The sequence below is a fragment of the Sprattus sprattus genome (assembly GCF_963457725.1).
Source record: "Sprattus sprattus genome assembly, chromosome: 6".
NCBI classification, from domain to species: domain Eukaryota; kingdom Metazoa; phylum Chordata; class Actinopteri; order Clupeiformes; family Clupeidae; genus Sprattus; species Sprattus sprattus.
In genome coordinates, this window is record NC_137925.1 from 3005802 (window position 1) to 3031596 (window position 25795).

General features: G+C 44.0%; 1 protein-coding gene across 2 annotated transcripts in view; it reads right to left on the reverse strand.

The window, feature by feature from the left end:
* The window catches only part of glra1 (glycine receptor, alpha 1), a gene marked incomplete at both ends in the record, with an annotated part of 41624 nt that extends 34321 nt beyond the window's left edge, over positions 1–7303 (reverse strand). Inside the window, 2 exons of one of the 2 annotated variants that reach the window (XM_080841173.1) lie at positions 742–866; positions 7227–7303. In XM_080841173.1, coding sequence (XP_080697299.1) covers positions 742–866; positions 7227–7303 — 202 coding nt within the window. The remainder of the gene's footprint in view (positions 1–741; positions 867–7226) is intronic. The other variant, XM_080841174.1, reaches the window with a different exon arrangement.
* Positions 7304–25795: the final 18492 nt, after the last annotated feature.

A 25795-nucleotide genomic window follows, 5' to 3' on the forward strand; every position in this document is an offset into this window, starting at 1 on the left:
TCATACATGACATGTATCTTTTAGATTTGATTTTCAGTGCCATTGGGTTTGGGAGTGTTCACCACTATCATTGTTGTTAATATACAGCAAACAGCAATACACCATATTGGATGCCAAGTGTTTTTTTTTTCCTACCACCAGACATACAAGGAGTTTCGAGACAACCTAATTGGTTACATACAGGAATGTAGCCAGCCTGGGAAAGTCAGAGATCATCATCCAAGTCAATCTTGAGCAGTAGTATTGGAGGATACTGTGCCTCTTCCAAAAATACCCTTTTTCAGCTAGGCAGGTGTCATGCATTATTCCATGAAGCCAGGGTGGTAGCACGGTATTTTTAGGACTGTCACATGCATTTGTGTCATATCGAATAATCCTCAGCATGTGTGATTGCCATCCAGTTTTGTGATAGAGCCTAAAAAAACGTTATAAGTAAGCCAGATGCCAATATTTTTGAAAGCTGGATACTCAACAGGTTTTTTTTGCAAACAAATACCTCAAAATCATGCATTGCAAGTTCTGCATCGAACGGAAATTAACATCAGTTGTAATTGATAGCTGATTGTTTCTCTGAGGTCTGTACACATACAGCATAGCTCAAAAATGACTAAAATCATCAACTCCCAAAGCAGGAATTTGGACTAAATGAATGGTTGACTATGGTAAGCATGGATCAGGCAGAGGCTCTGATGGGCTACATTCCTGTGTTGCCCAACGGGGCCCTGGTGGTTGCGGTCCTACCTTTAAAATTAGGTCTGATCCTTGCATCGTAACCCGACACCTTTCCCATGAGTTTATCCAAGAACTCTGACGGGGGCATCGGTGTGGCTGCTTTGCGAGCTGCGGCTTCTTTTGATGCTGCCAAGCTGGAAAAGAGGAGAGAAAGAACAAACGAGAGGACATGTTTTATACCCATCATAAAAAATTATTCCTAGTTTCACACCATACCATGACATGCCTTCATTAGGTATTCATTTGCATGGTAAAATATGATTCAGGAAATTGCAAGGCCTTGTAAAAACTAATAATCTTATGTATTCCACAAGAAATTCCTCAGATGAGGTTAAAAAGAAGGAGGGAAAAAATTAATTCCCAGCAACAAATGTCTCTCCAGAGTCTTTTACACAATAGAATGCAACACAGAGGCGCACACTGTTAAAGGCAATACCCAGTCAGAGCTTTGGCCAATACATCTAGTCACAGAGGCTAAAGGTTTTTCATTAAACACCACCCTGCAATCTTCAAAATGTCCTCCTCCGAATCAAAAACAACGACGAATGTCAGATGGCGGGGACGTGGAGTAAATTAGGCTGTCTAACAGCGGCTCTTCACTGTTCCCCTGCGCCTGGGTCACCCTAGCTGTCAGGTCAGTGTCCAAGCCGCAGTCACATGGACGCTTTTCCCCAAAGGCTCCAGGACTCAAACTATCTCTCTTTCTCTCTCTTTCTGTCTCTCACTCTTACTGAGGGCCAGACTAATTCCTAAGCTTTTTTTCGAGAGGGCCGTTCATAGAATTTGAGTGCTATTTTGTAATTTAAATTTTTCATTCTTGTTTTTCAGTATCCGTATTTCAGTGTTTTTTTTTTCATGTCAGTAATATCTGGACAAATGTAAATGGTAGGTATTTTTAAGCCACATGTAAAATGCACATTCATATTCATATCAGCGACTGAACATCGGACTAAAGAACGGTCTTCACATTCACAGTCCAAGCAGATGAAATGCTAGACCCCCCCAGACACATCTAACACCATCACAACACCAATACCACATAGATAATCAACGTATTCAATTATTCCTTCCTGTACTGTGCAGAATGTGTTAATCAATGCGACTGGCCTCAGTGCCAGTTATGTCCACTCTGAAAGAGCTTCGCAAGAGATTCATTATCACGAGAAACTGTCTATGTTTATACCCTGTAAGCAAAATTACGTCCCCTCGACGTCCTCTAATGGTCTCTCTGAACGTTCTAAAAACGTAAATGTGTATGGTTCCCTTGACAACTCTAGGACGTTTTGCACGACGTTCCAAGACCGCCCCGAGGACGTTGCGGTGACAATTGGGAAACGTTTTCTATAGGTCCCGGGGACGTCCCCTGTTTGCGGGGTACATAGATTACAGCAATTTTCAATACCTTACATTTTCATAAGATTTTCAGTCTGGTTATATGTCATTTTGTTTTAAGCCACTGAGACAGATGCTCAGTCTTAATGATCTATACCTGTTGTTATGTACCTCGCAAACAAGTCGTTTTTACGGGAAAGACTCACATTTTCAAAGCATAAGATCATTACAGGCCGAGCGTTACTGCACAGCTCCGTGGTCTCCGAGTATGGTTGAGGCAGAGTATCTAATGATTGTGGCTGGAGCTTCATTAGCCTCGTTGATTACCACTGTGTGTGTGTGGATATGGGGGTTTAAGGATGATCCTGATAAACCAGAATGATCTCTGCTACTTTTCCCTGAGGCAATCTCTCTTGGGAGAAATTGACAAACTAGTGATCACTGAAAGTTGAAAGATACAGCCTCTGTGTGCTTATAGTTTACATTTCTTATTAACATTTGCTTATTTTTCATCTTATAGAAGCATGCTTGAACTTATGGTGACAGTAAGGCCTAAGATATGTATTAATACTCTTCATACATTCTATTTAATACATTGTATATTGTCCCGTATTTGTATGTTGATGCCAGGACTATTGTTGTGTGTTGATAATCCCAGCAGCATATGGCGTTATCAAATGTATACTTTGCATTTTTATCGGTTATCAATTCTGGGCTTGGAACACTTTTATTAAAGTGCAGTGAAGTGTCACCATATCGATTCACTAAGTCAGCCACTTGCCTTGTGCCCCGTGACTGGCAAAAAAACACAGTGTGCAAGTGTCATGCATGGCACTCGCCCCATAATGTGTGTATATAGCTTAAAGGTATTAGATACGCTCTGGGTGTACGGTCACAACAGTGAGGCTTTAACTAGATTAGTCACGGTGTGACAGATTACACTGACTCATTTACACAGATTGTCTATCACTACATGGGCCACATGCTGGGGGGGATAAACGTATGTGACAGTGTGAAATTTGGGGACGCTCTCCCTTTTCAACTTCATTCCCTTTGGATGCTTTTTAGCCACTCTCAAGACCTCTCCTCCTTCTCTCCTCAGCCTCCTGCTTCCCCGATAATCAGAGTCGTATCGTGAGTAAAACACTTAGCACAGAGCACCTTTCGAAACCGTTTCTTCCACCACTCAAGCATTTTCTGCGATTTTTTTTTTTAACCAGGCGTGTTTCTAATGATCGGAGATTTTAGTGATCAAAGCAGCGATGTCGCTGTAATTGTCAGAGATCAATGCCGGGCCGAGGGGTGATCGCCAGGCCTCCCAGACAGGCAGCCAGCACTGCTGAGGCTGCAGGATAAGAAGGAGCTGAGCACGGAGCATTCTGCCAGAAAATAATATGCAAATGGACCTCGCGGGTCTGCATTCTTTAATGCTGAAGCTCCAATCATTAGCCCTAAGTGTACCTCATTATGTTCTTTAAGCCACCGTAGAACAGAATCCTAATTGATCTCGTCCTCAGCGTTTTGTAGCGCGTTCAGGAAATCAAAGCCCCTCGCCGGCAACAGATCAGGGATTTCCTTCCGACCGTTTGGCTGGGAGACCAGTTTGTTTTGTGTATGTGTGTGTGTGTGTGTGTGTGTGTGTGTGTGTGTGAAAGAGAGAGAGAGTGTGTGTGAGTGTGTGTGTGTGTGTGTTTCTGAATGTGTGTGTGTGTGTGTGTGTGTGTGTTTGTGTGTGTGTGTGTGAGAGAGAGAGAGTGTGTGTGAGTGTGTGTGAGTGTGTGTGTGTGTGTGTGTGATTGTGAATGTGTGTGTAACAAATAGAGAGAGAATTTGGGTTGTGATCATGTCATAGGTCATTCCCCTAGACCACCTTCATGAATTCTTCATAGGTGTTTAAGCTTAAAAAAGACAATGTCGAAGGGAGGGTTTCTTTCTCTTTCTCTCTCTCGCTCCATCCATCTCTTCCCTCTCTCTCTCTCTCTCTCTCTTTCTTTCCTCTCTCTCTCTCTCTCTCTTTCTTTCCTCTCTCTCTCCCTCTCTCTCTTTCTTTCCTCTCTCTCTCCCTCTCTCTCTCTCAAGTGTCAAGCTGCGATATTGCTTTACTGATTGGAGAGCTTCGCATCACCGATTCTGCTTTCTCCATGAATGGGCAGAATGATTGGTAATTGGTGATAAGGTGATTTATTGGTGGCGTAATCTGTCCCCGTCTCTCGCGTGATCAATAATGTATTACCATACATCAGCCTTTTGGAAATGAACCTGCCCAAGCCCAATGGCTACAGGGAATATAGAGAACCCCACTGTGAGAGTTTGATTGTTTTACTGTCACCAGGTTTTGGCCGTGCCCAGTGAGACACACTCATATCCTCCAACCCCATCTTTTAGTGGGCTTCTTTTATTAATGCTAATAAATAATACACACAGCCAAAGATGCTGAAAACACAAAAACCACACCAACACAACAGAGCGCTCACCCTTCTCACCCATCTCGCCCTACGCTCCTCAGGTGATTACACCAGAGAGTTTAAGACGGGAAGGACTCGAGTCATGGCATCATAGGGTCGTAGGCTCAGAGGCCCCGGCCATCATTTTGTTGGTAAATGTCAAATCATGCACGATTGGATGATTTTTGCGTTACTAAAATAAAACAGCTGGTGATGCAACGGGAGGCAGAGGAATGCAACCGCTGCAAGGCCAACTGAAGGACAAACTGTGGTCAATCACATATCGTAAGGTGCTGCACCACGTAACACAGGAGGACCTCATAGTAATCTAGCAATCTAGTTGCCTCCTCCTCATCCAAAATAATAATAATAATAATAATATAATTATAATAATGATGTTGATTTCTTTTGTATGTTGTTGATACTGAATAAGAACAAAAAACACTAAAACTGTCCGATTTCAACAAATGAACAATAAAGAGTAAAGAGATTATTTGTACTTCATACAAGGCCTTATTCATTGACATGTAAAGAAAAAGGTGCTTTTTCAGACACATTTTGTAGATGTATCTCACAATGCCTAAACAACACAGTAAGGAAGGAAGGAATCACAGTGTTGGCAATTACCAAGCTCCTGTTTAGTGAACAGGGTGGCATATTTGTCGAATGGGCTCATTTTAGAGGTGTCACCATTTCCAGTTGATTCAGTGCCTTTACATCCCCAAGAGGGCAGTTTGGAATCCGACTCGCTGCACTTTCAATTGGGGGGTTTATTCACGTCAGTGAAAAGAGCAAATAACCAGGATGTTTTGCATTCTCGTTTGTGTTTGCACATGTGTGCCACAAATAGAAAACAATTATGATCCACCATTCCAGTTTTTCCATGCAGCGAGCCAGAATGCTGCCTGCTTGACACATAAGCAAATAACATCTGCAGCGGTGCATATATGAAATGATATTGCTTAGTGTGTGTGTAGCAAAGTGTCTACTCAAAACACCAAAGCATTGCGATCCGTTTCCAGCACCGTGCACCAGTAATGCTAGCTCATATTTCATCCGTCTGCTAATAGACACGACTGTCCCCCGTCTGCACACGTAACCCTTACCTCAGGATAATATAAAACCCGCAACACAGAAATCAATCAATTGTGTTGGTGCAAAGCATGGAGGAGAGGGCAGCCAAAAAATGTTTGTATACAATTTGTATTCATCAGCTGTATTGCCATTGACAGGGTGATCAATGTTTGGTAATATGTCTGCATGGGCAATGAGGTTTGGGGGCCTAGGCCGGGGCTGGGAAAGAGATATCAATTAAGAGCAACTGCCGAGCACAGCACCAGGAGCTGAGATTGCAATATCCTGATTGTAGTTCATTAACTAAACAGGGTACACAGAATGCTAAATAATTACAAAAGGCTAAGATTTAATGAAAATCGCAAATGGTCCCCCCATGATTTATCTTGGGGTTTTATTCCGAAATGAAGGTGCCCCTCTCCTGGCTCCTCTTAAGTGTGTGTATGTGTGTGTGTGTGTGTGTGCATGTGTGTGTGTGTGTGTGTGTGTGTGTGTGTGTGTGTGTGTGTGTGTGTGTGTGTGTGTGTGTGTGTGTGTGTGTGTGTGTGTGAGAGAGAGAGAGAGAGAGAGTCTGCTTGTATCCATGGACTGGCAGCAACAGGATTGTCTTCCGACTAATCAATTAAAAATGAAGATCACTGTCAAAAGCAAGTCATAAACATGTAATTTTTGTTCTTATTATATACTGTATATTCCACATTTCTTGCTCTAATGTTCACCATATATAAGAGGTTAATAGTTCACTAGGCCATCATCCTTTTGTAGCCCTCTAAAATATTTAGGGTATAGAGGATTACATCTATTATCAGATGCTGAATGAGTCGAATAGCACTGCAACTTCAAGCACTGCAAACACTCAACAAAGCAGGGATTCTAATTAAGATAATGCACTGCCATCTCACAGCAGCAGGCTTTGTCATCGACTGGGGGGAATTCTGCCACATTTTTTCTCAACTGGATATGCACTCAGTATAGCTCACTCGATATAAATATATATATATATAAATATATAGTAAACAAAAATCCAAAAAAACGGAGAAATACATTTACAAGTGTGCTTGGTGTTTAGATGTACTATAAAACAAAAACGCACCTGAAATAATCAGATAAAACAAATGCAATATGAATAACCTTCTCTCGTGTCAAGAGTGGACCAGAGTAGGGTACGGCCTTATGATAATATTCAACTGAAAATAACGACCACACACTGCATTGCTTAGACCACAGGTGAGGTTGTCCGGTGTTAAATTAGTTTTCTCTTCATGCCTGTTGAAAAAGGACAGTCGCTGCCGATATGACTTTACCGCTCCATGACCGCTAGTGTTCGCTGTTTAATGCTGGTTAACACATCTGAATGCAATGCAGTTAACGGCTTAACCAAACTGACAGTAGCCTATCTGAAGGAATGATATCAAATTGTTTGAAATGCGGCAACATAAGTTCACGCAAACATATACAAGTAACACAAAGCTTGGTGTGGATATTATGGTAGTCTAAAACATTTCTTACGGACCCGGAAGGATTCGTTTTTATTGATTTTCTTTCTGTTAACCAGGGGTGCAACGTACCGTCCGAATAGCAGTAGAAACAGCCTAAATGGAATAATTCAGTTGCCTAAAAGACGCATGCAATATTGTGTCTTACCTGAAAAAAACAACAGTTTCCCACAGATAGATTCCGAGGGCGTTAACTCTGTACATTTTTGTTGGTATGAGAAGCATCTTGCAGTTTAGTTTACAGCTACAGCCTTAGAATGCCGATAGTAGCCTACGATTCCTTGTGCGACGAGGGACTCCTGAGGTGAGCAATTCTTCTGTTGCTTGTTTTCGGATTCCAGATCCCCAAGGAAGCCGACAAAAAATATTCAAGACCATATAGGCAAAGGAATCATTTTCGATATCGATATGCAATGCACCTCTGTTCTCTGTGTTCTCTGGTCAGGACCACGGACAGTTGCAGAGACAGACGCAGACACAAAATCTCACCCAGGTTACAGTGTTCGTTGGGGGACCGTGCTGTAACTAGCTGAGATACATTTCACAGGTTCATTATAGTGAATCCGTTGCAATTATACACAGACCTGGTTTCTTGCACGAAGAATTTGAACATGTTTCTTCATAAATGTGTCTAGTTACTAGAATGGTTAGCGCTGTAGAGTCCAAATCCCAAGCAAATTGAACTATTCGTTGTTTCCCGACTAGTAGAGGAATTCCAGGGAAGTTCGCCAACACATACGAAATAGAGTTTCTTCTTTACGCGTTGGCTTAAGTGCATACCAGAACAGGTGACTTGTTCAAGCCACACGTAGTTGTTTGGATCCCGGCGTTGCTATGTGTTGTTCTTCTGCAGGTATTTTTTTTATTTCCTCCCCGGGGTGAATATCTGTTAATGCTGCAAGAAGCTAGTTCCATTGTCTGGTTGAGCTTTACGAGACGCGACACGTTTTCGTTTCCATGTTGATCTTCATTGCCCCGTCAAAATCCTCGCAATAATCGCAAAAGAGTTATTTGTCCCATAGCTTTAGAGCTCAGCAGCCACAGTCGACCCTTCTGTGCATCTTGCTGCAGTCATTTACTAAACTCCAAAGAGCAGCTCACCTTTTGGAACACGCCCACACCCGACTGCCATTGGTCCAAGACTGCAGCACAAAAGATTTCCGAAGTGGTCGTGGTGGTTCGCGTAGGCAAGCGATGTGTGGTTATCCCATGCATCATAATCGCAAACTTAGCTTACCGTCTGCGTTGCAGTTTAACTAGGCTCAAGAAACCCAGCATGTGCAGTAAACTACAACTGCATTTCAGTATGATATTTAAATATGGCCTGATTTTTTTCTACAATATAATGTATGTACTTTCCCCATTGTAAAAAACATTTACAGTTTGTGAGTGTATTATCGCAAAAAAAAAAAAAAAAACACTTTAATCACCATTTCATGATCTTAGAGATTAAGAAAAAAAAACATGTTGTCTGGCAATTCTGCAACCAGTATAAGAAGAAATTGTGTCTGGCACTGACTGAGCCAGTCTGACTGAGCCATCCACTACCACTGTGAAAGTCTTCATGACACTCCTCTTCTCGGGGCTACACTGTAGCTCAGACAAGTGCTCGGGTCTCTGGCTGGATTGGCATTGCCGATGGTGAGGGGTGTCGCACTCAGCATAATGAGAAAATTCGGCTGGCGGTGCGGCCAATCGATGTTGTAGCTAAGCGTGTGTATTCAGCGTTGAGGCAGTTTGATTTTGTAGGCGTGTAACCATTCCTTTGGAGGTTTCCAAACCTTTTTGACCATGTCTCCAAGTTGAGACACCAAAATGAATAATGAATAATGGATGAGAAACGAATGAATAATTTCTAAATGTTCTTTATGAAGTGAAAACGAGATGTGTGTGTGTGTCTCGTGTCTATTGCACTCGCTTTTCAAAACTATTTTTTTGGATGCTTTGCAACAGTTTTTGATGTGTAATTTCTTTACATTTAAGCCAAGCAATGTGTTGCTCTCTGTTGGAACTCATCTAAGCGCGAGGCTGGCTGCAGCACTGTGCCGTCAAGAGTGCAGTCCTGTCCGAATTGTCCATTGGAACGTGATGCCGTTTCTAATGCCCGCAGCTCTGCTCTGACGGAGCGCTATGAGTCACATGGGCGAGTGTACTGATTAAAGAGGAACCAAGCCAACAGAGCAGCGCAGAGAGAGATAGCCTCCGAGCTCATATGGGGGAGTGTGTTAGCTGTCAGCGGACACTACATGTTGAATGGTAACGCAGTTTGCGACAGCTTCATAGATAGGAAGTTAACATTGGCACAGTGCCTAATTCGCCAACAAACACATCCTTCAAACGCAGTTCATATACTGGTTGATTTACTTTTCTATTTAATAATTCGTTTATTTATTGGAAGTTGAAGTTTGAATATTGATATAAGCATGGGGTACCAGATACAATGAAGTTGACATTTTCACTGTTTGGGTTTATTTCCAGTTTTTTCTGGTTGAATTAGTAGCCTACCTTTCCACTGGCATATTCCTACTTTAGGCTGTGTTGGAGAGCAGTTGAATTCCATAAGAAGTCATTCAACGTCTGCGGACTGGCCTTTCAGGCTTTTCTGAAGGGGCACAGTATTAGGTTTCATAAATTCAATAACAGATTGTAAATGCTGTACTGGATCAAACTGTGGAGTCAACTTTCCAGTTATGAACCTGTGGTTAAAGTATTATTTATAGAAGTCAATTGCTTAATGCGATGTCATGGACCACAACAGACTGAGGACATGATGAGACAGTGCCAAATAATTTTGAATGTCAGCCATGTTGGCTTTGTCTTCAGACGGTTTTATGAGTAGCATTTTATGTTTCCCTAGTTTTATGTGTGTGTGTGTGTTTTTGTGTGTGTGGGTGTGTATGTGTATGTGTGTGTTTATATAGATTTTAAGGCGAGACAGACAGAGACAGAGAGTATACTGAAGCCTTGGACTACAAAAGAATCTTAAAGCAGCAATAAGGCGTTATATAACTGATGTCTTTTGGCAGTATAGCTGGCAATGTTATTTTGTAAAAGCCTTTCTTCTTTCTTCCATTTTTTGCAGGGTGTTCCACCCAGGAACACAGAACTACATAGGGCATATCCTGGATGGCTAGTGGGAAAGACACAGGTGTTTATCTGGCCTTCACATGACCATATGCTATAAAAAAAAAAATGATGATGGTACCAACACTAGTTCCCTATAAAACCATACCTTAAAAAGTGTCAAATTGTTGCATAGTGTTACTTTAAGAGACAAACAGGTGAAAATTGTACATGAGACTGGAATACTGTTCCAAGCAGATGCTTTCTTCCCTGGTGCTGTGGAGAGAGAGATAGGGAAGAGGAGCGATGAGGAGAGAGAGAGCTGAAGAACAGGAGCGATGAGGAGAGAGAGAGAGAGAGAACAGGAGCGATGTGTAGAGAGAGAGAGAGAACAGGAGCGATGTGTAGAGAGAGAGAGAGAGAGAGAGAACAAGAGCGATGTGGAGGGCACGTCACAGCTGCTTTAGCCACTCTGTCATCTGGTCAGGCTAAACGGGCCTCCCACTGACAAAGCCTGTGTCTCTCTCTGCCCATATCAAACCCTATTTATGAAGGCACAGAGAGCCCAGCCACAGTGCTAAATTACAGATGATGATTCACAGGCACTGCCCTTTTATTAGGGTGGAACATGCCATTATACGGAACAAATGTTGCTGTCATAAATTCTGTAGTGTCCTGTGCTCTAGATTTAATTAAAGTATCAGTCAGTACATATATATATATATGTACAGTATATATACATATATTCTTGAAAATTGAGGAGTGTTCCCTGCCTCAAATAACACGGCTAACATTCATCAAGCTTCCACAAGTCAATATCCTGTCAGCATTTTGATTGGATGCATACGCTTCAGCTATGTGGTGCGGCCATTTTACAGCCAGGTTCAACACATATCCCCTGACAAACTCGCAGTCACTTCCAATGCAAGGCTAACGGTTGACTTCTAAATGACCTCCACTCCTTTCCTCTCCTCATCTCGTTCCTATTAAGCTGGTGCACCCTGGAGTACCTCCCCACACACGCACAACCCCCCCCCACGCACACACACCACACACACCCCCCACCCCCAACCCTCCCTGCCTCCATGCTTTGCTCTCAACGGCACAAGACAGCAGAGCAGAGCAGAGCAGAGCAGAGCAGAGCAGTGAAAGTTGATCATTTACGCTGAATAGGCACACCTGTGTCTGGGCCTCATCCAGGACAAAGGGCACACAGGAGACCCCCCTCCATCCTGGCATCCTGGCATCCTGGCAGCAGGTCACCCATGCCCGCGCCTGAAGAGCAGCTGCCAAGGGTTGCCGACAAGCGTTTTTATTTGACGCTGCGATTTTATTCTGAAACCCAAAGAGAAAAAGAAAAAAAACAAGGAAAAACAAACAAACCAAAAAAAAAACAACAACAACAAAAAAAAAAATCAGATCAGGACTTTCATTAGTCAGCTTTGATTTGTGTTTGCCCTCAAGCTAAAGTGACTGCAGGAAAAAAGGAAAAGTCATCATTACCAAGACTCAAAGAAGAGTGCTTTGACTCTCTCTCTCTCCTGTGGAGGAACAGTGATAGAGACAAGGGTTTGTTTGAGCGTCAGTGTAATAAAGATAGTGTGTTTGTGTGTGTCTGTGTGTGTCTGTGTGTGTGTGTGTGTGTGTGTGTGTGTGTGTGTGTGTGCGTGCGTGTGTGTGCAGAGTAGTAGGAGCTTGGATCCTATGTTTGGTTTTGTGTTTGAGAGAAATGTAAATTTGCCCTGCGGTTATTGAGGAGGCGATGAATCCACTTGTCTGGAAGTGAGGGATTACCTTCACTCTCTCTTCCCCACCAGCCGTCATTAGGGAGAGTGCACGCATAGGTGATGTGCTCCCTTGAACATATCAGCTGTGGACACACTGCGCTATGAGAGACAGGATTGGCAGGCAGTCGTCTGTGGCAGCTCATTCTGGCTGACTGAGATGGAATGAAATATTTCGCAAGCAAACATACGTGACAACGTTCAGTCTTGTTCCTGTTCACCGGTGTGAGCTTCAGCGTACAGAAGCAGACAATATATACAGAGAAAGTAAACAACGTATGGGGCGGAATTGCTTTCTTGTTAAGGTTTAGGTTCTCATATTTTGACCTTTTACCGAGATGCTAAATGGGGTGGACCGTTTTTTTTCTGTGTAGGCTGTGTTTGGGACATAGGCCAGTTGAAGTGATGTGAACCTGATTCTGCACAATATTGTCCATTATCTCCCTCTGGAACGAAATACTGTTTTCTGATTGGCTAATGGGGTGTACATTAAGTTCGTATAACCGGACACCTTGGACGTAGTCCCAGTAGAAACGTTAAATCGCCGTTCTGCGTCGTGGTGTTCTTTGCCCCGCAGCGTCCATTAACTTCGTAGAACTGGACAGCTCGTCGGCCGTTATCCCTTACTTAAATGTTGCACTGAAGGGAATGGTGCTGCAAAGGGTACAACAAGTCATGCTGTACTGAGGACTGACAGATCATATGAGGTACTAAAGCTGGCACAAGAGAGACCCACGCATAGGCTAGCCTTCCAATGGACGGTATGTATTAATCATGTCTGAAATAACTTTGTTAGAATAAATCACACGCTCACAAGCTTCACTGTTGGCTTGCGTTATACCCTTTTAGACCCAAAGACTAGGCTTGTAACATCTAGCCAAATAGATCTTTAGATTTTTAGCATCATCTAAACTTGAGATGTCTTGTCTAGTATGCATGCATTGTGTAGGCTAATGTTCCAGTGTTTTAAGAATGAACACATTCACACATATTCCACAGATGCAACAGCATCATCCAGCATTTCTTTCTTTTTCTCTTCTCTTCTCTTTTTCTCTAACTAAATATAATCTGTATATAAGGGTAATATAATAGTATGGGCCAAAAGGCATTAGCCTTCACACAAATCTCAGCAGCTAGTTTCCTCTATCGCTATCCTGAAATAAGAAATGGCTTTTTGTATAAATAAATACATAAAAGCTAATTCAAATAGATAATAATAATCTACACACTACTTTTAGACCAGAACACCATTTAACCAAAAGAGTCTATACACTTACATTTCTTCCCACATAATTTATACAAAAAGACAATTAGGTACCACATTAAAGATGGCCACAAAAGTATATAGTTTATGCGGATAGGTAGATGTTCCCAGCTTGAAAACTGCCAGTTCATGCACGATTTAAGTGTAGGGTACGCGCCATTTTTTATTTCAGGATTGCGAAACAGGCTGCTGAGATTTGTGTGAAGGCTAATGCCTTTTGGCCCATACAATTATATTACCCTTATATATAGACTATATAGGAAACAATATAAAAAAAAACATTATTAAATGGTGTTATGTTTTGTAATATATACTGTAGATATGTGATAACTTTATGACTCCAAATGAAGAAATTCATTTTAGCACATTTCTGGAAGTTAAAAAACATCCTACATTAGCACCTGTGTTTTGTTCAATTTCTGTCAAGTCTTGATTTTAAAAGCGTGACATTTTAGTTGTTCTAATTACTGCATGTGTAAGGCCTATGCAATGTCCCACGCTTCTCCCTGGCTATAAATAAAAGTAGTGGTCTCAGCAGTTCTCTGTGAGATTGTGATGATTCCAGGACATTGTTTTTTGGAGTAGACATTCAGTTCAAATGCCATCATGCTCCTCTTTTAATTGCACATTGCATTACGATTCACCTGAACGTGGCCCAAAGATGCGCTTCTATCAGGAAGTTGTTTTCTTTGAGTAGGCTTGATTTAATGAGCTTCCCATCAGAGGGATATAACGCTACAAACCATACACATCAGGTGTACAAAACATCTTGCACATTATTTGGGCTGGCTATAGTTTTCCATCCTGCAAAATAGGACCCTGCCAGCAAACCATATAATCTTGCCCCGCTTCAAGCCAACTTTGCACGTTTCCAAATGGCTTTGTGACTGCTATCACGGGCAACATCCACCAATCCACATAGATGGCACCATTTTTAAGTGTCAGTTGTCATTTGCTATGCAGTGAATGCTCGGCTTTTTGAAGGAACGGTGCCGGAGGTGAGCAGCCATGGTCTGTCTTTTTTAAAGACATAGGTGGTTCATTTGGATGCTAACTGGCTGAAGATAACTCTCCATATCCTGCCTCCCTGGGCTGATCTTACCCCTCCACATCCTGCCCCCTGGGCTGATCTTACCCCTCCACATCCTGCCTCCCTGGGCTGATCTTATCCCTCCACATCCTGCCTCCCTGGGCTGATCTTATCAAATATGCTGTCATCGTGGAGAGGGCAGGTCTGCCTTTGCCAAAAAAAGGAGATTATTAGCATGATGCCAGGTGTTCACATCATTGCTTCTGTGCTGTGCATCCATCATAAGCGTCTTTGAGGACCTAGAAAAGCGCTATATAAAATTAAAGTATTTTTTTTATTATTATTATTATTATTATACCTTCACAACAATTGTGCTGGATGTGTCTTGTGTACGGACGTCACTGTTGCCCATAGTGCACAACATATTAACATTACTAATCAATAGCTTTCTCTCACTTTGGACTTTGCAGATCTAGCTCTGCCCAAAAAATATGATAAAGATTATTACCATGGTATCAAATAGAGTCACTAATAAAGTCTGTGGGCTGAAGGCAAGGCAGGAAACAATGCATCACAGAAAGTGGTGGTGACAGCTGGGAATGGGTCATCATTGGAGATACGAGTGTCATTGTCCCCATCCCCTCAAAGTATCCAAGCGCCTCAGGATATCATGTTATCACTTTGAGGACACACTGTGTCTAAATTTGGTGTCACGCATGTTTTTTTAAATATAAAAAAAAAAACATTTGTGAAGCAATTATAAAAACAAATGTAAATAGGAGATGTTGCCTAGCCTACAGTCTCTCTAGTGTAGGTGCTTCATCCACAGTGAGAGGCCCTGGCGTGCGTCTGGAGCCAGAGGGAGTAGAAAAGTAAGATGCTCTTGGCAACTGAACGGAAGCCAACCCTAAGCGCATCACAGAAAGTAGTCACACACACACACACACACACACACACACACACACACACACACACACACACACACACACAAACACACACACACACACACACACACACACACACACACACACACACACACACACACACACACACACACACACACACACACACACACACACACACAAACACACACAATCACACACACACACACACACACACACACACACACACACACACACAAACACACACACACACACACACACACACACACACACACACACACACACACACACACACACACACACACACACACACACACACACAAACACACACACACACACACACACACACACACACACACAGTTGAGGCAAAACAGCGGCGTGCGAGCCTGGAGCTCTGCCAATCCCTCAAAAGGAGGCTGTGTGCAAAGAAAAGCCCTTCAGGCCTGCAGGGAGAGACTCCTGGCGTGCCTCTGATGGTGGTACCTCTCTGTTCATTATATTTAACAAGAAATCACCGGGATTATCCACTGCAAGAGCGAGAGAGAGGCAAACTTATGTCTCATACATTTTAACAGGTATATGCCTCACCCCATTTCACACCGCTCTTTTGATGCCTGCTTACCGTCCTCAAACAAATCCCCTCTTGTAGTCGCACACACACACACACACACACACACACATACACACGCTCACACCCACAGACAAGCTCTCACACTTACAGACATACGCACACACACACACACAAACACACACAAACGCACACACACACACACACACACACACACACACACACACACACACACACACAGACACACACACACACACACACACACACATACACACACACACACACACACACACACTGAACACCCACAGACATGCTCTCACACTCACAGACACACACACACACACACACACACACACACACACACACACACACAGACACACACACACACACACACTTAACACACACACACACACACACACACACACACAGTAGCTCACTACAACCAACCCCAACCTTGAGTGATGGCAGAGCTGCCTCCACCAATCACATTAAAAGCCACATTCCTTCCTATTCACAGAGAGGGACTACATTTTGCAATCTCCTTAATTTAGCCAGACTGATAAATTGTAGCCCTGTTCCTCCAGAGCCATAACAGCGGTCGGTGCCGGTGTCCGCTCCACGGCCTCTGTCCTTGTGACGTATGGTTTTATCACCGCACTGGTACAGCCCAGCCGAGCAGCGGGTCTGATAAGAGAGAACTGAACAAGCTCACCTTGGATTATGCATGTCAGCATGGATGTGCGGTGTGTATAACATGGACACGTCACACCAAAAGAGTCATGGATCAGGACCAGGGCATCTGGGGCATTCAAATACCTCTGAAGCAGATGGAGGTTTCTAGTGAAAACAGTTTCTCTCTCATTAGGTATGCTTCAGATACATTGCATTAAGAGACAAGGGAACCACCACCCCCCCACAAACACACACACTCACACACACACACACACACACACACACACCGACACATCCCCACCAATCCACCCAAACACCAGGGGTGTGCCAGGGGCAGAACCCGGTCCCGTCGGATCCAACCCTAGTTCAGCCCTCGGAAAATGAGTGTCAGAGATAATATTTATTCCCGGTAAGAGAAATGAACTTGTCACCGTCTCTAACAGCACTCTCATGGAATTACGGAGCCTGCTGTGTTAGTGAGTTATGTGACACACACACACACACACACACACACACACACACACAAACACACACACACAATCAATGATCAACGTCAAGAGTTTGCAGACACATGCAAAGAGAAAAGAAAAAGAGAGACACACACACACACACACAGGGTGAGAGAGAAAGAGAGATAATACAAGACGAGAGAAGAGAAGGCTATTGGAAGGACAAAAAAATCCTTGTATGAATGTAAAGACAAATAGAGACATATAATGTGTGTGTCAGATGGCAGAGGCATATGGCTACCTGTGTAAATACAATGAAAGTTTTATGTGTCTCTTCAAACTCCTGTAGCCCTGCTGCTCCCATGGGTCGGTATAGACACACACACACACACACACACACACACACACACGGGCTCGCCCTGAGCTGCTAGATGACCTCTAATTTGAACTACAGTGTTGAGGATAGCGCTTGAATTATGCATGAGGGCTAGTCTGCTTGTATTATTGGCCTGAGAAGGATACAATTACACGTTCCCCAGGTGTTTCCGGAAGAAAATTGGAATATTCACGCTCCACTGTTGAGAAGTTATAGGGTGAACGGTCTTATCTGCATGTTTTATGTTGTGCTACTGAGTTTATTTGAGTATACTTCACATTTCAGAATGTATCTTGATTGTTTTTTTTGTGTGTGCTTGCAGCGCCTTTGAAAATTGGATTAAATGGAGAAGAGAGCTTACCTGTCATTGCTTTATTGACTTAGGGCGCTATGCTGTAAATCTGCAGCTTGTGTAAAACGACACTGTCAACACATGTCAAGGCGGACTGCAGACATTGCTGTCTTAAATAAATACTCGTGTATTATGTTAACGTTCTGTTCTATGAACAGGGAAAAATAAGGAGATTTCGTCCCGGCTACAGACGGCGTGCATATAGAGTGTCACTGACCGTCTGATGCATATTGCATGCCAACCCAGCTAACACTGTGAGAATCCATCAGTTCCACTCCAACTGCTTGCCCACAATGCAATGCACATTATTGTCTACAAACTTCCGGGCGTTCAGTTGTTTATTATGGACCTGGTGGGAGTCCTGTTTTTCTTGTATCTCCTAATAGCCTTAAAGCTAGTTGACGCTTGCATAAGACACTGAGGGCCTGATTTACTAATATGCGAGCGCTTCTTAATCTGCGTTCGCAAATTAACGCATGGTGTTTTTGCGCATTTTACCTGGTATTTATCAAGCCAGATCTGCGCTGGGCAAACTGTGCTTACTCCGCCCTTTAAAGAGCCTGATTTACTAAGATTGATTTGCGAACGCATCTTTGTCAGGCGCACATTAACGCACGGTGATTCCCCGCATTTTCCGTGATATTTATCAAGCCAGATACGCGCTGGGCAATCATTATTTAGCGCACCGTTAAAAGACTGGAGAACTTGCCAGCAAGTTACTGCCACCATGGAGATTCGAGGAAGAAAAAACTAAGGTTCAGCGAATAGATAGCGAATAGATAGCGAGATAGATATATTGGTTCACGTTCGCTCAATCACTGAACCTGATTCAATGGGTTATATTGTTGTTTTGCCCGCCATCATCTACAGCGAGATGTTTAAAAGAACACGATTATAAATAATATGCTATTGGTGGCATTAATGCATAAACTGTCTATTATAACAATATATATGTGTACATGGCGAGATTAATACGTTCTACAAGGGACATGGGTTCACTACAATATATCCCCACTGAAACAAATACATTTACCAAGTAGACAGGCCTCTCCAAAATCACCGTTGCTCAATCATGGATAAATGGCACTATTCCGAAAGATAAAACTGTCATGGACAGACCACTTCCACGTAAGTAATGGTCATGTTGGCATCACATATGACCTGGACATTCATTGAATATGTGTGCTTTCTGTTTCGGTAAACGTGTTCGCGGATTGAAGGTGGGACTGTTTGCATGTGGGTGCGATCAATTTCTCCAATTACGTTCGGAAAGTTTAATTTCATATATATGAATATATGAATTATACGAGTTGAAACAAATATTTCTGTTCGCTGTCTCTGTCTATATCTTTGCCTTGCTGCTGCCATATCAACGTTTTCAGACTCAGTGGAAATGCGCTTGGTTAAGACGTGCTTTTATGAGGCGGAGAATTAGCCTGCAAATCAGAGATGTGCGCTCGCCGGGCAGTTTAGTAAATACCACGCAGTTCATCATTAGGCGCACTCCTCCCATTAAATAGCGCTACACGCCTACGTTACCACCCACGTTTCCGAACCATCCCACCTGTTTGCAGGTACACACCCTCAAAGCGTTAATATGCGCTGCGCCAGCTTAGTAAATACCGTTTTTCGTTACGACCGCTATTTTACGCCAGAAAATGGGCGCAATCCTGTTAGTAAATCAGGCCCTGAGTGTCTTGGACCGAGACATTATCACTAGCAAATTATATTTTCACAGCGCCTTATATTTGAGAAGTTTTAAGAATGTTCTTTGATGCAGTTGATTGGCGTGGTCTATCAATGAGTGCGATAATCTTGAGTGAGATAACGTTTTTTCTTGGAATATCACATATTATACAAATGACTAACCCTGTGCTAGCTCCCATCAAACAGCCTTTTTTTTATTGGCATGGCGACTCCTTTCATCTGGTTGTTGTCCGTCTAGCCCTCAAGGAGATTGCCAAGCCATTGTGTGCACTGAGGAGATTTATTTCACACAGAATGACTTCAATGTTGTACTATCCCAGGATTGGCTGTCTCTGGTCTGTGGTCTGTGGTCGACCATTGTGCATGTCAAATCATTTGGCCCTCCTTTGTTCAGAGGCAGCTTGTGGCCAAACAGACGGAAACTCTGTGGATCAGATTTTACGGCGATTGTCAAAAAGTTTGGCTGGCGAGCCCACAGCCAAAGATGTGGTCATTAAATCTCAGCTCTGCCAGGATTCTTGAGCTCATCTCTCCAAGCAATGAATTTGACCCTCACTGCTGATATCAGGCATGGCATGACCCCAGCATTAACATCATTGATCAGAGTACGGCACCCTGTGCTGACCTGGTGAAATAGGGCTATTTATACCAGAGCTCTGCCCTTTTTCCAGCAAGCCCCTTTTTTAACAACAGGAAGGCTTGCCCACATCAGCAAGACAAGCAATTCCGCTGCAAATTCCGGACTCGCATAAGCAATGTGAGCGAGCTCCCTGCCACGTCTCCTGTCCATACGTGTCAGCACTTGTTTGCCTCGTCCGGACGGCAATGATCGCGGGGCCTTTGGGGATAAAGTCCGCATTTCGATCGGTTACGAGATCCGTTTCAGAAAACAGAGGTGTTGAGTTTCTGTCTCCTCGCCACTCCCCCCGCCCGGCTGGTCTCCCACAAACAAACACTAACAGCAGAGCAGACACACTGGTGTGTGTGTGTGTGTGTGTGTGTGGTTTGTGGTGTCTTTGACCTGGGGTAGCTAAGCTGCCCTACTCAGCTTTATAGTGCACCTTGGCCTGTGGAAATTGACCTTGATTCAAGAAATATCACTTTAATTGGAAACAAATCAAGGTTTTTTTTTTGTCTTTTTCCGAGGCTGTGCAGGACGACACGGATAACATAAATCAATTCTTCCGCCTAGCCAGAAAGGGGGCAGATTTCACTGTGCTTGCGGCTCTGATTTGATATGACATAACGGAGATTGATAAGACCTACAGGCAAGGATAAAAGGGCAGCCTGGCCCTCTTGAGCTGCAAACCGAGACCAGTGAATAGGAATCCTGTCATTAGCTCTCAGCCAGGGTGATAATTGGTAAGGTCAGCAGCAGTTGACATCTGCTTGTCCTGCTAAATGCTATCAAACAGATCGGAGAGGCCCCTCAGGGGTTTTAGGGGGGGGGGGGGAGTTGGATTGGGAGGTAGCAGGAGGGGGGGGGGGGGGGGGAGCAAGAGAGGATGGGAGAATGGGAGGAGAATCTTTTGAGTCTCTTTGCAGTGTCTTCCCTCAAGGAGTGAATTGAGCTAATTAGAGTGTCTCGCAATTTGTGAGGACCTTTTGAACACTGTTTAAGAATTTGAATTAGATGCATGGTCTGTGATACGCCTGTCATGCTGATAGTTCACAATGAACAACAGTGTGAAACACATTAAGCTCTACCCAACAGCCTCTCTACTCTTACTGACAGCATCCTCCATAATTGCACAGCTTATGAAGAAAACTCTACTATCCATTGTGTACCAATATAGGTCACGCCAATGCTATACCATGACTGTAAAATTACACCCTGTGACTTTGCACTACAGTGACTAATCATTTCCTTTTCTGCAGCTGATATATACTGCACAATGTGCATACTATTCCACTGAAGTACATGAACAATAGCATACTAAGTAGGGCCCCTGTGTCAAAGAGAACTACTAACAAAGCTAAAAACTGCTCTCGTAGCACACGTGAACAAAAGTGGCTACATTTATTGTGTGTGTGTGTGTAGTGTGTTTTTTCCCCCTCCTATCTTATTCCCTCCTCCCCGCTTCGCCTCTCATCTATATTGTTCCATGTAGGCCAGTGCCCAGCTGTACTCCCAAGGGGCATAGCAAACAGATGCAAGTGCACAGGAAGTCCAAATGAGCAGAAGCTGCAGAATTCGCTCTGAAAAACTCGTACGGCACTTGATGAGTCATCAAGCCAGCGCTGCCTCGGAACGGCTGATGGGCCCCCCCCCCCCCCCACCCCCCCACGCGGGAGACGTGTTTTTCATTTCTCTCCGTCTTGTTCTGTCGTTCTTTCTGTTTTTCTCTTGCCCTCTGTCTGATACACACACACACACACACACACACACACACACACACACACACACACACACACACACACACACACACACACACACACACACACACACACACACACACTCTCTTGCCCTCTGTCTGATACCCCACCCCCCGCCCCCCCCCCCTTCCCCACCTCACCACCACTACCCCCCTCGCAGTGTAAACAACACACATTAAACACTGCTGGCTCACATTATTAATTACAAGATTAGTGATTATACTCTATTAATCATTAATGATGAGCGTGTTTCATCTAAGGGGATCAAAACACTGCACACACACCACACATACACATCACATACACACACACACACACACACATACATACACACACACACACACAAACAAACACACACACACACACACACACACACACACACACACACACACACACGCACACACACACACGCACACACACACACAGACACTCTCACGCACATTAATAATCTGTTTGTTTCCTTAAGCACTGACTAAAGTTCATACTGAAAGATGAATCACGCCTAAGAGCTAAACGTATGTTAAACGTGATGGACCAGATACAACAACACACACACGCAAACACACACACACAAACACACACACACACACACACACACACACACACACACACACATACACACACATACACACACACATACTTCCGTGCATAAATGAGTGTGATGCAGGCAAATCGGCCCAAAATGTCATGCACGGGGTCCAGCCCCTTCTGTAATTGTTGTTTACCCGTTGTTTGTGAAAGGTCATCATTAACTATGCTGGAGGCTGTGATGGCTCCAGCTCTAGCTCTAGCTCCGCCCGTGGGGTTTCACTGGCAGCCAGTGCATCTTGGGAACACGTGACGTGGGCCGCTCATGCCGAGTGAGCTTCATAAGGTTTAATGTGTGTGTGTGTGTGTGTGTGCGTGTGTGTGTGTGTGTGTGTGTGTGTGTGTGTGTGTTTTAATGCCCTGCCACAGTGCCTCCTGACATTCTGAAACTCACCCATATCAATGGAGCAAGGGAAACTGCAGCAGGATTTCTTCAGTCCATATTCTTGCCCTGGGTTTTATTGTTATTATTATTATTATTATTATTTTGAAAATCACCAAGGAGATGATCCAATGTGACCCCACTCTAGTTGTTATTCCAAGTAAGTTCCTTACTGCAGTGCAAGAGATGCCCTATATACGATCCAAGCTGTAGGGCTCTATACTAGAATAGACGTGTAGAGACCTCACTGCCTTCACAAGTCTTCGGAGCAACTCCATCTTGTGCTGTCTTGACCCTGACCCTAAGGCTGAAAATCTTTAGAAATCAAACAGTCAGGTCAGCAGCACAGACGGTGAAATACACCAGGCCGACATGATGGAGCAATGCGCAGACGTTACTCCCATCCCAGGCTGGTAGTCATCACCCAGGCCCCTCAATCCACGGGCGTTTCATCCTTCATCCACCCCCCTTAATTTTTCTTCCCACCTGCTGCAATTTCATTCTGATTAAAAACGAGGGAGTCTACAGCTGTGCACCCCTCCTCCTCACCCCCTTCCTCTCCTCCCTTCTCTCTCCTCTCCTCCTCTCCCATCTCCTCCCTTCTCCCTTCCCCCTCCTCCTCACCCCTTCCTCTCCTCCCTTCTCTTTCCTCTCCTCCTCTCCCATCTCCTTCCATCTCCCTTCCCCCTCCGCCTCTCCCCTCCTCTCCTTCTTCTACTCGTCTCCCCTCTCCCCCCATCTGGCCTCATCAGAGTGATGTCACTGGTCGGCGGCTGGGGGCTGGGGGCGGGGGGGGGGGGGGGGCTGGGGGGGAGCAGGGGGGGTTGTTTGGTCGGGGGGTGCTGGTGCGGCTCTGGGCTAATTACAGTGAGTGCTTTGTTGTGCATTCCTCAGCCGCGCGGGGTCCAGAGAGCCGCACGCCCGCACGCCCGCACGCCCGCCCGCTCCCGCTCCTGCTCCTGACGTTCACATCAATAGCAGTTTGAGCATGATGGATACGCAGTGCCAGCAACACAAGGCACCTCTTGATTGTAAATTCCACACTTTCTCGCGGATGTGAGCCGTGCATGAGAGAGGTCAGGATTGCCAAAGACACTTTGAAGGATGCAAGGGGAACATTTGGAGGTGTTTGGGGGGGGGGGGGGGGGGGGGGTTTGTTGTTGTTGTTGTTGTTTGGGGGGGGGGGGGGTTGTTGTTGTTGTTGTTATTGTTGTTTTTCATGTCTCTGAAGAAAGAGACACACCTTCACTTAAGCTAGTGAATGACTTCATAGTCATTAATGAAATCCTGGCCTTATTATTGCAAGGACTGCCTCTGAGACTGTATAAGCACAGCTTAAGCCGTGGAGAAAGACTAAGCACTACTCATGGTAAATCACACCGCACCACTTTTTAATCTTATGTGTGTGTGTGTGTGTGTGTGTCTTTGTGTGTTTGTGTGTGTGAGTGTGTGAGTGTGTGTGCGTGTGTGTGTGTGTGTGTTTTTGTGTGTTTGTGTGTGTGTTTTTGTGTGTTTGTGTGTGTGGATTTGGCTGTGTGATATATTTTTTTATTACTCAGGACAACTACCACCCTTTCCTATTTGTTGCCTTTTTCCAGAGGAAAATAAAAAGAGGGGGGGGGCAGGGGGGATAGGGTAGAAAAAAAATGAATAGAAAATAGAAGCTTCTTGTATTTTATGGCTTCATTCCATGCGAGACAGCTCAGTGGGGCGAGCCACACACACACACACACACACACACACACACACACACACTCACACACACACACACACACACACACACACACACTCACACACTATCTAGGCAGGGATCATGATAAGTGGTGATATACAGCATCTTGAGATTAATGCAATTTGCCCGGCCGCTTTGCTGGAAACCCTGTTATCAATACCCAAGGACTAACTCTGAATTATTCTTGGATCATCTGGCACGTCTGGTCTTATCTTATGATTTTTTTCACCTTTTTTTTTTGTGCAGCCAAGGCTAGACTGGACAGCTAGTCCCTGTCGCCTAGAAGGCATAAAGCATTGCAAATATCTCATTTTAAAGGTGAAGAGATGTCGTAAATGACTGTCGAGAAGAGTGCCATGAGGTTATATGACTTTCCACCTGACACTGTTGGGGTTCATCTAGTCTATGCGCCATAAAAGCAAACCATTTTACCATCAGATTGCACAGAAATCCCAATACAGGTAGGACACACTGGAATACAAATTCCTTGAAATGTGTACATACATACATATTTGTACGTACACTTTAATGTGCTGTACACTGTAGGCCTAGGTATGTGAAAGACATATTCATATTCCGCACAGCGTGCCTGCGGTTCTGAGGAAAATATGTTTATAGTCGGGTTCCCAGAAACCCTTTTGCCTTTGCTGATAGAGCTCTTTCGTAAAAGAACAATAAAAAACTTGCCCGGCGAGTAAATTAAACATTTTAACAAGATCACTGTCAGGCAGCTGAACAAACGCACCCATTGCCTGCACAAAAGTGGGAGAATTGCCAGAAAGATAAAGCAGGAGGATGCGGCGGCTTGTTGAAGCTAAAGATGAAAAATCTAGATGTTTCCCCCATGGTAAAAGCACTCTAAACAGACTTAAAGCATTTATGTGATGTACTGGCCAGCTCTAATAGCAACATTTATTTTCTCATGACTTTCAGTAAGCCAGTCTATTCACCATAAGGCATTCATTTGAAGCTAAATTATGACGCCACTTTGTTTCGTTTACGGCTACAAACATGTGAATAACTGAACAATATCAGGGAATGCTGTTGGCGGTTTCGCTCAGCAAATGTTTGTGATTTGGCTGTGCAAAGGAATGTGAGAAGCAAACGACCCTCAGGGAAGAAGCCCTGTGTGTACTGTGGTGTTTCCATGAGAGAGGGTATCCTGTTGCGTTCATACCATGAGCTTCAGGGGGATTTTGCTTTATTCACATTTCTTAGCTGTTGTGACCAACGGACGCCTCGCCAAATTGGTTCCCTTATGCTTTCTTTCTGTTAGTCTTCAACAAAGAGAGGAAAGAGTCTGTACCATAAAGAAGCTATCCCCTTGATACGCCAGCAAGTCAAGTATAATGACTTTGGAAAATGTGAGTCAGGGATCTGGGGACAACTGTAAATCTGACGCTTAACATTGGCGAGAATACCCCCCTCCATTAAATAATTCAGTTATTTTCCACAGTGTGCCCACAGAGAT